The sequence below is a fragment of the Equus przewalskii genome, chromosome 5, assembly GCF_037783145.1.
Source record: "Equus przewalskii isolate Varuska chromosome 5, EquPr2, whole genome shotgun sequence".
Taxonomy (NCBI): domain Eukaryota; kingdom Metazoa; phylum Chordata; class Mammalia; order Perissodactyla; family Equidae; genus Equus; species Equus przewalskii.
Window position 1 is genome coordinate 26,057,418 of NC_091835.1, and position 16,552 is coordinate 26,073,969.

A 16,552-nucleotide genomic window follows, 5' to 3' on the forward strand; every position below is an offset into this window, starting at 1 on the left:
GGGCTATGTGGTTATGCCCTTTTCTAGAACCTCAGCAGAGATGAGTACCCTAGGACCTCAAACCACAGGGCTGGGGACTGGTGGGGTCACGGTAGCAGAAGGTCATGCCACCACTAGCAGCTGCGACTCATGCACACCCTGCCCGTCCTCTCAGAGGAGACGCAGCTGTCACAGGAACCTGGGGCTCCCGAGTAAGCAGAATGTCCGGGGCAAGGGCTCCTGGATCAGGCTCAGTTTGTCTTCCAGCAGGAAGGACTTTTCGGATCTGACTGCAGAAGAAGGGATGCAAAATCTGAGAAGCCCTAATAGGTGGCAGAAAGCTGTCCCCAGAAGGGTTGGAGCCCGCGTCTCCTCCCCTGTCCGACCGCAGTGAAGCAGGCGCGGAGGGGCAGGCAGAGAACAAGCCTCCGGCTGACGCCTGCCTTCCCAGGAATGAGGATGGGGAAGGACAAGTCCTACAGCAAGGATGAAACCTTCAGCAGGTCCCGAAGCCCCGTCCTCACCAACCCTCAGCACTGAGCGACCAGGAGCTATAACCGCACGTCCAGCAGGGCACCGTCCAGGTCACCAGGAAAAGATGCCTGGCCACCTGGGGACCACGAGGATGCTGCAGCCTCATCCCCCGCCCCACTCACGACCCAGCGCGTCCGATCCCAGACGGCCTGAGGACAGCTCCCAGACCCGGGAAGGCCCTCCCCGGGCCGTCTCCTCCCCCAGGACCCCAACACACAACCAAGACCACCGGAACACCACGTCGGCCACGGCCGGCTCATGATTCTCCTTCCCAAGTGAGTCCCATTGGCTCTTCCCGCAACAAGCAGCCGGGCCCGCCGTGCGCCGGAAGGAGAGGCGCATGCTGGGAGGCAGCGCAGCATGCTGGGACTTGTAGTCCGCGACCCGACCCCAGCCGAGGCGGCCTCTAGTTCCTTCAGCCCCCAAAGCCGGCGAGTACAAGAGGTCCGACGCCCCGGCCTGAGCCACCCTGGCCCGAAGACAAGACGCCCGCAGCCTCACGATTTGAGCCTCGGGCCGGAAAGAGGAGTGCAGCCGGCGCGACGGCATGGCATCGCGATAGCCGAGCTGGGGCGCCACGCCCCCTGGGGGGCGGGGAACCTGGCGCGGACTTCCCAATGCTCGAGAACGATTGGGTCGTTGCTGTCACGTGACACAGAGCGCCGTGCCTAACTGGCTGCAGTCTGGGACCCGCCCCCGGCGGTTACCGGGGCGACGGGCCGGGTGGTGCGCTGGCCGGGTCCTCGCGGCCGGTCCCGAGGGTCTGGAGGGCCCGGCCAGGCAGGGGAGCGTCGGGCAGGCTGGGGACCCGGCCATACCTGCCCGCCCTCCCGGCTGCGCGCCCCTCGGCCGCGCTCGGCGCCGGGGCGCGGGATGCACATGGGAGCCCGGGGCGCCCAAGATGCGGGCGCCGGCCAGGGAGCTCTTCCAGGACGCCGCCTTCCCCGCCTCGGACTCTTCGCTCTTCTCCAGCTTCTCCACGCCGCTGGCCCAGTTCCGGGAGGACATCACTTGGAGGCGGCCCCAGGTGGGGCACGGGGCGCGGGCCGGGTCTTTAGACCCTGCTTGCTGCCCGGGAGCGAGCGCGCGGGCCGGGCTGAAGCGGCGGGAAGGCGGCCGGGTCAGCCGGGGTTGGGCACTCAGTGGTCAGCAGGGTCTGCTGCTGCCGTCCTCAGGAGTGGGCCCCAGGCTCCCTCCCCGACTTCTAGCTCCCTCTCAAGCCCACTCAGGATGTGCTGGACCCTGAGCTCGTGGCCCCAACCTGTGAGAGCTCCATTCACAAGCCGAGTCTGGGCACAGCGAGGGGGGCGTTTGAACAGACACACGCCAGCCCCACTTCCCTTCTTCTGCTCTAAGGGCGTCTGACCAGACTTGGCTTCTAGTCTGCATGGCTGTTCTGGGCACGAGCGGTCCACCGTGTTCCATTTCTTGTGTTTGCTTGTGGCTGCTGCTCACGGGCAGTGAGGTCTTCTGCTGCTCTTCTGGAAAGGGCAGGCTGACCCTACAAAGCAAAGCCATTGTGCTCTCCAAATTTGTTTCGGACTTTGTGCACCTGCATTTTCAGATGTAAGCACTTTCAGATGGCTACTCAAAGGGATTCTCGGGCCTAGTGCCACATTGATATCTTTAGAAGTGGTGTATCTGCTGAATAAGACTGCCCTCTCTGAGTGCACACAGTCTTAGTGGAGACGCCCGCACAACCACCAGCCCTTGAACAGAGCCAGAACTGCTTGGCTCTGGCAGCTGAGGTGCTCTCCTTGGGCCACACTGAGAGGGCCTGTTTGGCAGGGGAGGCTGCAAGAACTAAAGTGTGAGGATCTGGTGGAATTTGGTAAAAAGTGGATTTTAGGTGCAATGAGAGGCCATCAGAGGGTTTTTGGTAGAGGAGTGATTCAACTGGATCTATGTTTAAGAAGCTCACTGTTACTGCTGGGTGGGAAATGGATTTTGGGGGCAAGAATGCAAGTGGCCATTGCACTAGTCCTGGGGAAAGGTGAAGGGACTCAGGTTAGCATGACAACCTCCAGTTGGAGTGGGTGGAGGTGAGAAATATTTTGGCAGGGGGATTGATAGGTGTTAGCAACCAATTGGAAGTAGAGGTAAGGATAAAGGAGGGATCAAGAATGGCTTCTAGATTTCAATCCTGAGCAACTGGGTGGGTGGTTTGATGTGCTGGAGGAAACTGGGAGGTGGGAGGGAGCAAGCGGTGGAAATATAGGGTTGGGTTTTGCTCTCACACGTTCAAGCAGAGCTGTCAGCAGGCAGGTGGATGTGAGAGTTGGGAGCTCAGGAAGATCCAGGCTAGAGGCTGGATGTGGGAATTGGGAGCATAGTGATGGCCTGCAGTCCAGAGCCTGGAAGAGGATCTCGGGAGAAAGTATGGGTAGAGAAGAAGAGAGAGGTCAGATCTGAGTGGGGTCAGTCGGGTACTCTGACAGGTAAACTTGAGAAGTAGCAGGCAAAGAAGTGAAAGGACAGCCAGGGGCACATGGATTCATGGAAGCCAAGAGGGAACTGCTGGGGACAGGGGACAGCCACTCTTCTGATGCTGCTGAGTGTTGGGAAGGACAAGGATAGAGACATGCCCGTTGGATTTGACAACATAGAAGTGTCAGTGATAAAAGCAGTCTTGGGGGCATGACTGGCTCAGAAGCTAGAGGGGCCCATGTTGAAAGTGAGCTGGAGGGAGGAACTAGGGAGGCAGACCTTTCAAGAAATTTGTGCGTGAAGGAAAGCCTAGAGGGGAAATCACTCTGAGGAGCAGTATCTTGGAGAAGCCTGGAGTTCTCTCTCGTGGTTTATGATGATGGGATTCTGCCTGCGGAGGTGGGAGAGGGAGGAGGTCATGGCAGGAGGCCAGGTTCTGAAGGCAGGAGAGAAGGTCAGGTCATGCGGCTTCTGATGAAGGGTCAGGTGAGGTCGTCAGCTCAGAGGGCTGTGGGCAAGGGAGGCGTGGGAGTTTTGAGAAGAGAAGGAGAAAGGGGAAGGTGTAAACTAGTCTAGAATAAGAGAAAGTGAGCCTTTTAGAGAAACAGAAGGATTTCCAGGAGTCTAGAGGCCCCTTTCGAGATTTGCTGTTAAGAATTTTAAAGTGAGGGGCCGGCCCTGTGGCCGAGTGGTTAAGTCTGCGTGTTCCACTTCGGCGGCCCCAGGTTTTACCAGTTTGGATTCCAGGCGTGGACGTGGCACCGCTCATCAGGCCACGCTCAGGCAGCGTCCCATACAGCACAGCCAGAAGGACCTACAATTAGAACATACGACTATGCACTGGGGGGCTTTGGGGAGGAGAAGATGGGAAAATAAATAGATAAATAAAAAGAGAAGATTGGCAACAGATGTTAGCTCAGGTGCCAATCTTTAAAAAAAAAAAAAAAGAATTTTAAAGTGAAACCAATTTCTAGCCCAACATTTAGCTATTTTGAGAAGGGGAATGGTAGGATTCATCCAGAGTTGGCAGTTTGCCAATTGCGGAAGGTGGACAGAGACAGGGACCCCAGAATCTAAGCTGGACAGAACGATCCGGAGCCAGGAGGGGCTGACAGGTCATGGCTGCAAGAAGCCAGCTGCTCCCTCCCTCCCCCCACCCCACTTAGGCGGTGTTGATGACCAGACATCTCCTCCCCAGCGTCTGTCACCTAAATCCTGTGTTCTTTGTTTTTAAGACTAGTCATCAAGCATGATGTAACTCTAGACAATTTTCTTTATTTCAGGAAATTTGTGCCGCACCCCGGCTGTTTCCAGATAACCCACAGGAAGGACAGGTGAAGCAAGGCCTGCTGGGGGACTGCTGGTTCCTGTGCGCCTGTGCTGCCCTGCAGAAGAGCCGCCACCTCCTGGACCAGGTGTCTGTGACAGTGCAGGTTTCTCTTCTGCTCTTGTCTTCCTGTCTGCTGAGCACAGGAAGGAAGCGGGAGGCCAGGCAGCTGAACCTCTTGTTTTGTGGGGCTTTGCTGCGGCTGCCTAGCATGGTTAGTGGAGGGAGAGCTCGCCTCTCAGGTGACAGGGGCTCAGAGGCACAGACGCAGTGTCCCCCTCACCCACAGGGGTCCAGGGGGCTGCTATCTGCCCTGCCATCTCCTGAGCCCTGGGTTCTCCTTTAGTCAGAGCCGTGCATTTGGAATAAAAACACAGATGTGCCAGCCTAGACTGGGAAGGGTCGGCTGAGGGATCCGAGGCCCCTGGTTTGGAATAAGTTTCCTTAGCTAGTTGACTTTTTTTTCCCCCCACAACTTTTGAATGTAGATTGGCACAAGGTGGTTAACACTGTTTCTGACGCTAGGCAGTCAGCACAGGCGTGGAAGGCCTGCTCAGATTCCTTCCCCAGGAGCGGTCACGGCTTTCTGTTTGGCTTGTTGCTAAGTGTTACCGATTAATGCAGCAACACTTTGACCCCGTTCAGAGCTCCGCCCGTGTTCCAGGGCCCGAGCTCAGCACATCACAGTTGCCGGCTTTCAATTTTTGACCCTTTTTTACAAACAAGGGCACTAAAACCATCGTTGTCACGTTTCCAGCTGCTGAGTGGCAGAGCTAGGACCAAATGAGTCCGTCTGGGTGTGTAGCCCACCCCATGTCTCCACGCCGGTTCAGAACAAAAGGCCCAGCAGTGATCACATTGGCTCCAGGTGCTGACAGAGCTCTGGGGCACCAGGTTCCTGCAGGGGATTGCTGTGCCAACCGTGACCTGCCGTCACAGCCGGCTCTGTCAAGAATTGGGTCACTCGTGCCTGTAAAAGTCACGTTTGTTTGGGATTCAGGTCAAGTGCTTATTTGGGACAGTAGGACATAATGGTTGACTTGAAGCTTTTGGAGACGGCTGGCTCCCTCAGTGCAGCCCTGCAGCATTTATTGAAAGGCACGTTACTTTTCTGTCCAGTGATCGGGTTTTCCGGGAGCCCGGACCTCTAGGCCTGGAGTGAGGCAGACTCCTTTGCAGGAGAGCAGGTGCCGTGCGCTGGCTCGGCCGTGGTCGCCCGCTGGTTAGGACGTTTGGGAAGCGCCACACAACGTTGGTCTCATGGTCTCCTTTTGCCTTTCCCACGCGCGCTAGGTCATTCCTCCAGGACAGCCGGGCTGGCTCGACCAGACGTACCGTGGCTCCTTCACCTGTCGAATTTGGCAGTTTGGACGCTGGGTGGAGGTGACCATAGATGACCGTCTGCCTTGTCTTACAGGGAGACTCTGCTTCTCCCGGTGCCAGAGAGAGGATGTGTTCTGGCTTCCCTTACTGGAGAAGGCCTACGCCAAGTACGCATGCTGGAGGCGGCAGGGGCCGGGCCGGGCTGGGGCCAGAGCCACCCTGGGCTGCCCCCGAAGCACTCTCCCTGGGCTTCAGTGCCCTTGTCCATTCTCAGGGTCTGGCGGCCCGTCCTGGGGTGGGGTTGACCATCCAGAGACAGAAACCGAGATTCAGACTGTGGCTTGCCTCTCTGCTCCCTGCCCACTCCCTCCTTCCCAGCCCTCATTTAAAGGTCAGGCCTGAAGGCCTCGCCTCCAGAAAGAGGAAGTGCGAGAGAATTGTCCTTTCTCCCTCCTCAAGCCCCAGCAGGAAAGATGTTTCCGTCTATTTGTTTTTACCGTTGGGGACAGGTGGTCTCTTTGCAAGTCGTTGGGGAGCAGTGAGGCCACCTAGGTGTCAGTCCTGTTTACCTCGGTCCTGACCGACCGTGACCCTCACCAGAGTCTGAGTTGAAGAACTTCCCTCTTAGAAAGCATTGACCATCCTGCTAAGAGAGGCCGCCCTGGCAGGCAGGCCTCGCGCAGAGGAAGTGAGGAGAGCCTGCTGGTGAGGTTGGTGCGAGTGAGTCCCTGCGTCCGATGGCCGCTGTTGGGCTGTGGGTTTGATCCTGGGAGATGGAGGAGTGGGTGTTCACAGCCTCTGTGCCCCGCACCGCCTCACTCTTGTGCCCACACTGGAGGCAGGAGAGGTCCTGCGTGTGGGCAGAGGCAGCAGGGCATTGCTGGGACCCTGTGCCATGGAGCAAGTGAAGGCGGGATTGCATCTGCACCTGGGGATGAGGTGGGAGGTAAGAGGGGAGTAAAGAGAAGCGATCAAAGCAGTGGGTGAGATGATGATTTTGGGGTGTTACAGACTGTGGCGATAGAAGAGAGGCAGGGAGCTGGGCCCCAGTGCCAGAACTCACTCCCTTGTTGTCTCCCTAGGATCTATGGGTCCTATGAACACCTGTGGGCCGGGCAGGTGGCGGATGCCCTCGTGGACCTGACTGGTGGCCTGGCAGAAAGGTGGAACCTGAAGGACTTGGTGAGAACCAGTGACCGACAGGACAGGCCTGGGGGCTCAGAACACAGGACTTGTCGGCAGCTGCTCGACCTGAAAGACCGGTGTCTGATAAGCTGCTCGGTGCTCAGCCCCAGAGCAGGTGAGGCGGAAGGCCGCGTGCTGGGCCTGCTCACACCTGTGCCCTCCTGTAGGCACACAGGAACTTGTATAGTTGAGAGCAGGACATTGTCCTTCAAAGCTGGTGTCTAGGTGTGTGACCTTCCCCTGCTGTCTGCGCTTCTCCAGGGGAAGGTATCCCTTTTCCCTTAACCAGGACATAGCACTCGGGCGAGGCAGGAGCCGGTGCTGTGGTGACTGCCGTGCAGGCTCGGTCTAGGAGACAGGTGGGGGTACCATCTGTCCGGCTGGCACCTGGCAAAGTCAGCACTCAGGTGTTTGTTTTAGTAACAGATGGGCTCATCAAAGAAGGTTTGTGGAAAGGAAAAAACACTCAAGCATAAGCATTTGACTCTTTAGGGCAGTTTCTCTGCATTTTTTCATTAACTCATGTACATTTTGCATTTTCTGTTACAGACCATTTTCTGTGTTGTTGCACAAACTTTGTCAACATCTTATTTCATTAGTAGGTCTGCCATAGTTTTCTTAATCCTTCCTTTAATGTTGGAAATTTAAGGGCTTTCCAATTTGATGCTATTATAAATAGCATTGCAGTGAACATCTTTGTGCATAATAGTTGTCATATTTAGGACTATTTTCATAATGGGATTTTTGGTCAAAGAATATGAACATTGAAATAAACTGCCCCAGCACATGTGCAAAGGTTGGCACAGGCCTGCTTTGGGTTCCCCACAGGCAGACTCCAGGACAGGGGTCAAGAGCACATTTAGGGGGCGAGGGGAGCCCGCAGAGTGCCACCCTGGGAGGCCGGGCAGGACACAGCCTCAGAGCCTCCCCGGAGGTAAGGGGCTGGCCTGTTTCGCATCAGCTGCCCCCAGGGTGGGGCCAGGTGATTTCTAGGCACTTTAGGCTTTGGAGAAACCCTCAGGCAAAAAGCTGGGCCCCTGGAGCGGCTGGGAGGGGTGGGGCTGTGGTGTGGTTCTAAATAAAGCTCTTCAGGACTTTCCTGGAGGTCTTCCCTCCTCTCCGGACCCCTGCCCCTCCTCCCCAGGTCGGGTGCCCGTCTCTGTCTGCATCTGTTTGTCCCAAGGTCACTGGCCAAGTGGAGTGATTTGCCCTCTGGGCCTCTGGTCCTCCCCACTGGTGTCTGGTCAGACACTGCCTGACCGTCCCCGCCTCCCCAGCTGGCCTTGCCGTGGGAGCTTTCCCTTGTGTCTGGGCAATCACGGACCCGTCAGTGACAGAGCTCTCACGGCATGCTTGAGAACCAGCCCTGCCCAGGTGCCCTATGCTGCCAGGTGGGCCGGCCATCCCCCCTCGTCCTTCTGGGTGAGGACTGAGGCCAGAGGAGGGAATGGCTTGCTAGGCCTGGTGGCTGCTGCGCCAGAGTCCAGACCTGGGTCCTTTGCTGTGGCTCTACACGGGTGAAGGCCCCTCCTGAGCAGACTTGTCCAGAGCGCTCAGGAAAGGAGCCGTCGTGGTCTGTGGGGATCGGGTGCCAGTGCAGCCACAGTTGGGTGGGCTAGAGCATCTCCCGGGGGAGGCTGCCCTCTGTGTCTGCTCGGCCTGGGGCCTGCCTGCCTGTGACAGCCGTTCCTCGCCCAGGTGCCAGGGAGTTGGGGGAGTTCCATGCCTTCATTGTCGCAGATCTGCGAGAGCTGCGGGGTCGGGCCGGTCAGAGCATCCTGCTGCTGAGGATCCACAACCCCTGGGGCCGGCGGTGCTGGCAAGGGCCCTGGAAGGAGGGGTGAGTGCCAGCGAGGGCTGCGCCATGGATCAGTGCCACGCTGCCATCGGAGGGGAAAGGGGCGTGTGGCCCTGAGGGGCAGCCGGGAGTCGTTGCTACTGCGTGTGCCTGCTTGTGCCATGGTCGTTTCTAGCAGTCAGAATGGTGCTTGGTTGGGCTCCAGCAAGGCCCACTTGGCACTCATGGCCACCATGTTCTCTGCTTGGCCCCAGATGGCCCTACGAGGCTGGCTTCGTGCTTGGCGCTGGGACTGAGGCCACCCTAGGGCTTGGGGTCCTGTCTTGAGAGTGCACACGGGATGGTAGATACCCAGCTGGGCTGTGGGTGACAGGGCCCTGTGAGATGCCTGCGCCACTGTCCTCAGCTCAGCTGTAAGAGCCCTTACTCACGCTGGGGAGCTGGACTGAACAAGGGTGCTGGGATAGCTCCCCTGAGCTAGGCCCGCATTGGTGACCCGACATTTCCTCCCGAGCTCCAGCAGAGGCAATAGGGCAAACCTCCTTCCATCGCCTGCTTAGCCCTGGTGAGGAGCCCATCCAAGGGAGGAACGGGGCTCCAGAGGCAGATGGTCCTGCCCTGGAGCTCCTGTGAGCGTGGGGAGGGGCTGTGGAGCTGGGCTGTCCTGGGGCTGGCAGGGCCATCAGGTCCCCGCCCGCCCGGCTCCTCGGGTGGTGCCGTCAGCTCTCTGTGAGATGCCTCGCTGAGGTGAGCTTCCTTCCAGGGGCCCAGGGTGGAGCCAAGTGGATCCGGCAGATGCAACCGAGCTGCTGTCCCAGCTCCAGGAGGGGGAGTTCTGGGTTGAGGAAGAGGAGTTCCTCCGAGAGTTCGATGAGGTCACTGTCAGCTACCCCATCACCGAGGCCGGCCACCTGCAGAGCCTCTACTCAGGTAACGGCCTGAGCGGGAGCCATTCCCAGGGCAGGCCTTCCCGGGGGCACAGCAGCCCGAGTGGCCTCTGCCTGCTGGAGTCAGAGGGCTGTGCAGGTGCCCGTGCCTGCTGTGGCGGCTCCCGGGCACAACCCTGCCCTGCGCCCCATTTGGTCCTCTTCAGTGTAGAGAGATTGTCCCATGCCCTCCCGTCCCAGGTGACTTGAGGGGGTGGGAGATGGGGCCGTGGGGGTTGCTGGCTTTCTGTGGCTCTCCCCGGTCTTAGCAACGCTGGCGGGGAAGCTGGTGTGGGCGCCCCTTCCTGAGCTGACCTGTGGCATTTCTCGCCCTAGAGAAGGTGCTGTGCCACACTCAGGAGCTGCCTGGGGCCTGGGTCAAGGGGCAGTCTGCAGGAGGCTGCCGGAACAACAGTGGCTTTCCCAGCAACCCCAAGTTCTGGCTGCGGGTCTCAGAGCTGAGCGAGGTGTACGTTGCCGTCCTGCAGAGGCCCAGAATGCGCATGGCGGACTGGGCGGCCCGGGCCCGGGCACTGGCAGGGGCTGACCGTGCCGCGTGCAGCCCAGAGAGCTTCCCAGGCAAGGACTACCAGGCCGTGGGCCTGCACATCTGGAAGGTAACTCTGTGCGGGCCTGGCTGCCTGCTCATGGGGTGCGTGGATGGGGACGTGGAGGCCCATGGAGGTCTGAGTCCCAGGAGCTGCCATGCCAGGACACACGTGACCACCAAGAGCCCCACATGCCCCACCTCCCCTGGGCCATCTCGTGGGGTCAGATGCCTGCTGCTGCTCCCACAGACCAGCGCTAAGCTGAGTCCACAGGACTCAGCTCCCTCCCGCCCTGCCTGGAGTGTGTCTGATGGCCAAAGGGAAAGAAAACAGAAGCAGCCACCAGCAGAGCTGGCAGGAGGGACCAGCGCCTGTGGGCTGCTGGCTGCAGCTCTTTTCTGTGAGCAGGCGTCTTAGGACCACTGCTGAGGAGCCAGCTGAGGGCCAGAGCCCAGCTCTGCCACCTCCCAGGTGATCTCAAGAGGTCACTTCTCCCTCCCTGCCTCCCTCAGTCTCCTGCCTACAAGACGGGGATGGTAGTGGTCTGATCCTGGGGGGCCGTCCAAGGATCAGTCCGTGGCACCCACCGAGGGAGGCGCCTGTCCTGCTCTCCTGAGAACACAGGAGCGTGGCCAGCACAGGCCCCTGCTGCCTCTTAGCTTGTGCACTGGGTGCTCTTTCATCTTGTATGTCCTGATGGGGTCTGACGACCCACGTCACACTGGGCCCTGTCCCTTTGTGGTTGTGGCCTACATTATGCTGCTTTTCTCTTGCAAAAGCGGTGGTCGCAAGCCTCTTGTCCAGCCGGCCTCAGGTTGCGTTAGCTGGCTAGATTTGTCTGCTTCCTCCCAGAGCAGCAGGATTTGCAGGCTCACATCAGGGCCAGAGCCGCTGACCCCAGGGCTGAGTGCCAGCCCCGGTTCATGGGCGTTTCCAGCCCGGCCCTGAGAAGCGGGGAGGGCCCCACAGGCCGGGGGGCCTTCGCCTGGGTCGTCTTGGAGGAGAGGCCCTTCTGCTGGGCGCTGAGCCGGGCGGCTCTCAGGGATGCTCGCTCACAGCCTGCCCTCCGCAGGTGGAGAAGCGGCGGGTCAGCCTGCCCAGGGTCCTGTCCGCACCTCCCGTGGCTGGCACTGTGTGCCATGCGTACGACCGGGAGGTCCACCTCCGCTGTGAGCTCACCCCGGGCTACTACCTGGCTGTCCCCAGCACCTTCCTGAAGGACGTGCCGGGGCGCTTCCTGCTCCGAGTCTTCTCCAGCGGGAGAGTCTCCCTCAGGTGAGGGGCAGGGGGCCTGGCTCAGGACGCTGGAGGCCCCAGCACCTCCTCATGGCTCCTGTGTGTGTCCGTGCCTGTGACCCAGGCAGCCCAGAGCATGCTACCAGCCGCCCTCCTGTGCTTGTCCTTCCCGGCAGTGCCATCAAGGCCGCGGCCAAGAGCCCCGCCCCTGGGGAGGCCCTGCCCACCGGGGAGTGGGAGACTGTGCGACTTCGGGGCTCCTGGAGAATCGGCCAGACAGCGGGGGGCAGCAGAAACTTCGCCTCCTACCCCACCAACCCCTGCTTCCCCCTCACGGTCCCCGAGGGCGTGGGCCCCCGCTGCGTCCGAATCACTCTGCGCCAGCACTGCCAGGACAGCAAGTACCACCCCATCGGCTTCCACGTCTTCCAGGCAAGCTCCCCATGTTCCTGGGGGAGGCGGGGCCGCAGGCTAGGCCCAGCAGGATGGGCGAGGGGGCAGTGAGGAGAGGGCTCTCAGAGCATCCGTGTCCACAGCAGATGGCTGGATGTGACAGAGACACAGACTCAGTCATTTGGGCACTTGGGCCAAGCTGGCTGGTCGCGTGCAAGACTCATTTCTAGGTGTCATATAGATTATAATTCACTGGGGCTCACGGGTCAGCTCAGGCAGCCCCATGTCTGCTTGTTCTGACTCGAAACAGCTGTGTCCTAGGGTCACTTGTTCCCAGAAGCACACCTCCCACCCGGGAGACCTGATGGCGGGCACCACAGAGTGGTCGCGCACCAGGAGCTACCCCAAAGCCACCCCTCCCCATGGCCCATCCCACTGAGGCCACTCCTCGGGGTGTGGGTTCCGGCTGAGAGCCAGGAAGAAGGATGGCGTGGGCTCCTGGGGAGGAGCAGGGGAGGGAAGGAGGGAGCCCACGCTCACTGAGACATCCGGGGCCTGACAGTCTGCCCAGTGGTGCTGCCCAGAGGATTTTCAGATCAGGAAGAAAAGACAAAGCCGGGTGGGTGGGGAGCTGCAAGGGAGCCCCCAGGCCAGCAGCTCTGGTGAGGCCACAGCGGGCTCAGCAGAGCCGGTGGGGCCTGAATCCCAGGCGGGTGGGAGAGAAGAGAAGAGGTGGCTTCCAGGAACTCGGGCTGCAGAGCACGACTGTTATCCCGCACGTCAACCTAGAACAGGGTGTGAGCCCGGGGACCCCGCAGAAGGGGAGTGCCTCCCTCCAGGCAGTCGGTGGGGGCTGGGAGCTCTCACCCCCAGTAGCCAGGTTGTGTGGATGCCACGGAAGGGTTGCCAGAACACCTTCCTTGGCTTTAGTCTGCTCTTCTTCTTACTAGCAACACTCAGACTCACTTAGCAGACCTGTCATTGGGCAAGGGGGACAGGTGACATGCTAGAGGTCAGAGGTTGCGGGCCTGGATCCCGTGGTGACAGTGCAGCTCCCCAGCCACGCGCAGTTGGGCTGCTTCTGGGGGCCCCACTTCAAGATGGTGTGGTGAACGGGTAGGTGCCGTGAGGAGGGCGGGGGCCAGGATCGTCGTGGGGGTGGACAAGCTTATCCTGGAGTACAGATGATTTGAGGGGAAGAGTAGGATTTTCTCTGAGTGAGAAGGTTCTGTGCCGCTGGGAGGGCGGCCATTCAGCTCCTGAAGAGCCCCAGGTGCCCCTGGAGCCTCGCTCCACCCCAGGCTGCCCGCCAGTGCCAGGACCCATCAGGTGACTCTCGGGGTGGGGGCCTGGGCAGTGGAGAGTCTAGTGGTCCCCCAGACACGGGCCCCTGAAAAGGCTGCCTGGCCCCCAGCAGGGTCTCTTGGCAACAGTGTGTGAGTGGTGAGCGCAGCTTTGCTGGCCTGGCAGTTCCTCCTGCTCGGTAAAGGGGCTGATTGTGTGATGCGGGAGGGCTGGGGGCTGGGCATGAGATCCCAGCAGACTGCACCAGGCTGCTCACGACCCAGGACGTCCCCCAGCTGGGCTGCTTCGGGCCTGGGAAAGGGAGCGTGCCCTGAGACTGAGGAAGGAGAAGCACGCCTTGGCGGCCACGGCAAGTTCAACCTGCCCCACAGGCAGGCCCCCTAGTCTGAGCCCAGGTCTCCCCCAGGTCCCGGTGGCTGGTGGGAGGCAGGGCATGCCGTCCCTGCTGCTCCAGGAGCCTCTGCTGAGCTGCGTGCCACATTGCTACACCCAGGAAGTGAGCCGGCTCTGCCACCTGTCTGCGGGGGCCTACTGGATTGTGCCCTCCACCTACCTGCCCGACACAGAGGGGTCCTTCACGGTGACCATTGCCACCAGGATAGACAGGTAGGGCTTGGGGCCGTGGAGGGGCTTCGGTCCTCAGCGTCTCAGTGCCTGCCTTCCCCATTCCCTCCCGCCTGCCCCACGCCCAGCGCTCACCTGTGCTGGCGGAGACCACAGCAGCCCCACGTGCCTCAGGACTCTTCCTTGCCTGTCTGCCTGTGGGAGGAGAGCGCATGGTGGGCTGGGCGTGCGCTGCCCACTGAGTGTGCGGGGAGGGGCCAGGAGGGCTGACGTGGCACTCTCTCCCACAGGCAGTCCATTCACAGCCAGGAGATGCTGGGGCAGCTCCTCCAGGAGGTACGTTGGGGCTGGCCCCCTCGCTCTGTCTTGGGCTGCCTGGTGCCCTGGGACACGAGGCACCGTTGTCTCTTCCCAAGAGAGCCAGCAGCAGAGCCTCGAAGGGGCTGAGGAGCTGGGACTGTGGTGACAGCCCCTGGCAGTGCCACTGGGCGCAGAAGGAGGGCAGGCCTCCCCTCACCCCACTGTCCAGGGCGGCTGCTGCCCAGACCTCACCATCTCTCCTCTCACAGGCCTCCTTCATGGCAGTGATGAAAACCTAACCGGATGGCCCCGCGTGTCAGCTCTGGTGATGGGGGGTCTGAGGGGACTCCTGGTCTCCACGGCGTCCTCACATGGTGCTGCCAGTCTCAGTGCTGCAGTGGCTGGTCCTGAGCTGGGCGGCTGCACGTGAAGAGCCCCCGTCCTGGAGAGAGGCAGCCTGGGGTCGAGCAGGTGCTGTGGGAGGTGCCAGAACACTTCCGTGGTGCCTCTTTGTTCCGCAGAGCTTTCCAGAAACCCTCCCCCTCGTCTCTCCTTGGCCACGGAGAGGCCTTAGAGCAGGCGAGAGTGTACCTCGACCAGGTCTGTTTGGAACTGTTACCTGAGGCGTTTCTGGGACATAACTTGATAAACGTGTGGGAGCACCGAGCAGCCTGCGCGAGCCTCATTTCAAGTGGCCTGCGGCTGATCGGCCCTCACTGAGCAAGCAGCGCGGGCCCTCCGCCCTGCTGGGTGGGTGCTGCCGAGACTGTGGGTGGCCACGGCCTCTGCAGGGGGACCAGGTGGCCTGTGAGGTGGCAGGGCTGGGTCTGAGGAGGAGGTGGCAGGTGGTGAGGAGAAGTTTGGAAGGTTGAGAAAGAGGAGCAGGGGCACAGGGTGTGCTCCAGGACAGGACGGGAGGGAGCCGGCCCAGAAACAAATTGATGCCTGTCGCCTCTCCCCACCCATGCTGGGCCCACCTCTCCTGGCTGCCTTCCAGTCGCCTGGAGCACCTCTCAAATGGTCTTCCCAGGCATGGAGAGACCCCAGCGGCCTGCTTCCTTCCTGTAGGAGGTGCCAGATATAATCGTATGCTCTTGACTTGGGAGGGGGTGTCCCCTTAGGCCTCTGAGCCCTGCACCCCTAACCATTTCTGACGCGGTGGGCCCTGATCTTGGCCTGGTTTGTCTCCTGTCACCTCTTGCTCTTCCAACTCAGTGAGCACATGTGGTTGACGTAACCTGGGGGTCTTGCCAGCTGGGTCACTTTTCCTGTATGGTGACAGGTTCCCAAAAAAACCACCAATGCCTGTTGTTTGTTCTGCACACATATGAGCTCTGTCTTATCTTTCCTGACTTATTCCATCATGGCTGCACACCCGGACCTGAGGCCTTGGTGCTCTGCTGGACCGGGCCTGCCCCTCAGGGGCCACATTGAATCACATGGAGATGTGATGGGCACGTCTTCAGAGCCCCAAGGGCGGTCCCAGTCTCCCACAGACGGGTCCTAGTTGCCAGTGGACAGTGAGTGACCAGCTCCAAACCCCATGGGAGTGACTTTCTTCTCAGACCCAGGTTGGACTCTGAGGCAGATGCTGGAACAAGTTTGGGGTGCACACTGTTTGTAAGGGAGGGGGGAGGAAGCCTGATTGTTGCTGGCCCTCCAGCCCAGGACCTCGCCAGGGAGCACTGGAATGTCCAGTGTCCCACATGGGGCTGAAATGCTGGGTGTTTATGCCCTGCCTGGCTCAGTCTCCCAGGCAGGCCACCCCTACGGTGTCACCGTGGCCGAGGCTGCCCCCCAGAGCCAGGGCTGCCCCCTAGAGCCGAGGCTGCCCCCTAGAGCCAAGGCAGCCCTGAAGGAGCTGACAGTAGGTGGCTGGGTGCCCAGCATGCTGTCCCCAGGGGGTCTGGAGATGCAGCTGTGGCCCTCCCTCCAGTCACTCCTCCTGTCCAGCCAACTTCCCATTAGCTGCCCGTTGCCCCTTCTCAGAAGTGTCTGTTGGGGTGAAAACTGTGTCAACCCAGTGACGTCCTCAGTCGGGACCTTGGTGAGGGGACTTGCTCTTGGCCTGACAGCCTGGGAGAGGGACCCCTGGCCTATGCCTGGCGGGCTTGTAGGGAGGGAGGGTGCTAGGGACTGAGTTGTGTCCCCCCAGATTCGTATGTGGAAGCCCCAGCCCCCATGTGGTGGTGTGAGGAGGTGGGGCCATCGGGAGGTGACTGGGTTTAGATGAGGTCCTGAGGGGCCCATGATGGGATTAATGTCCTTATGAGGAGAGAGACCAGAACTTCCCATGAGGACACGAGAAGGTGGCCATCTGCCAGCCAGGGCCCGAATTTGCCAGCACCTTGACCTTGGGCTTCCAGCCACCAGAACTGTGAGCAATAAATGTCTCTTGTTTAGCCCCCCAGCGTGTGGTGTTTTGTCCTGGCAGCCGAGTGACTGAGACAGAAAGGGAGTGGCATTTCTCTCTGTCTCCACCGGGGCAGGTTGTTCACAGCTGCCACCATCTTGCCAAGCTCATCTCGGAGACCTGCCTGGGGGAGGAGGCCATCTGGACCCCACGTTCCTGCCCAGCCTCAGAGCCCCTAGTGCAGTTGGCCGTCTCACTGGATAGCCCTGCCTGGATGATCTGTCACAGCGCATCTCACAGTGTCACCCCTCTTCGTGTGGCTCCAAGGATGCCCTCTCCCAGGGGCCGGCCTGG

At 60.5% G+C, this 16,552-nt stretch overlaps 1 protein-coding gene across 7 annotated transcripts; it reads left to right on the forward strand.

Moving 5' to 3' along the window:
- Positions 1-1,204: 1,204 nt before the first annotated feature.
- Positions 1,205-16,255, forward strand: CAPN10 (calpain 10). Of its 7 annotated transcripts, none has more exons than XM_070620229.1 (13): positions 1,218-1,540; positions 4,224-4,481; positions 5,685-5,757; positions 6,219-6,300; positions 6,673-6,890; positions 8,474-8,615; positions 9,337-9,503; positions 9,836-10,116; positions 11,120-11,322; positions 11,460-11,715; positions 13,388-13,587; positions 13,836-13,881; positions 14,115-16,255. In XM_070620229.1, the coding sequence occupies exons 1-13, from the start codon at positions 1,415-1,417 to the stop codon at positions 14,142-14,144; spliced, it is 2,082 nt and encodes a 693-aa protein (XP_070476330.1). In that variant the 5' UTR covers positions 1,218-1,414; the 3' UTR covers positions 14,145-16,255. The 7 variants fall into 7 exon arrangements, with proteins under 7 accessions (XP_070476334.1, XP_070476330.1, XP_070476333.1 ...); XM_070620232.1 differs by having other exon boundaries at positions 4,224-4,373; XM_008534536.2 differs by having other exon boundaries at positions 4,224-4,355.
- Positions 16,256-16,552: the final 297 nt, after the last annotated feature.

Excerpts from the sequence above, each read along its gene's own strand:
- CAPN10 (XM_070620233.1), top strand. The coding sequence starts at position 1,415 with ATGCGGGCGCCGGCCAGGGAGCTCTTCCAGGACGCCGCCTTCCCCGCC. Across the intron at positions 1,541-4,223 it reads TCACTTGGAGGCGGCCCCAG|GAAATTTGTGCCGCACCCCG; the intron begins GTGGGGCACGGG and ends TCTTTATTTCAG. Across the intron at positions 11,716-13,387 it reads TCGGCTTCCACGTCTTCCAG|GTCCCGGTGGCTGGTGGGAG; the intron begins GCAAGCTCCCCA and ends GGTCTCCCCCAG.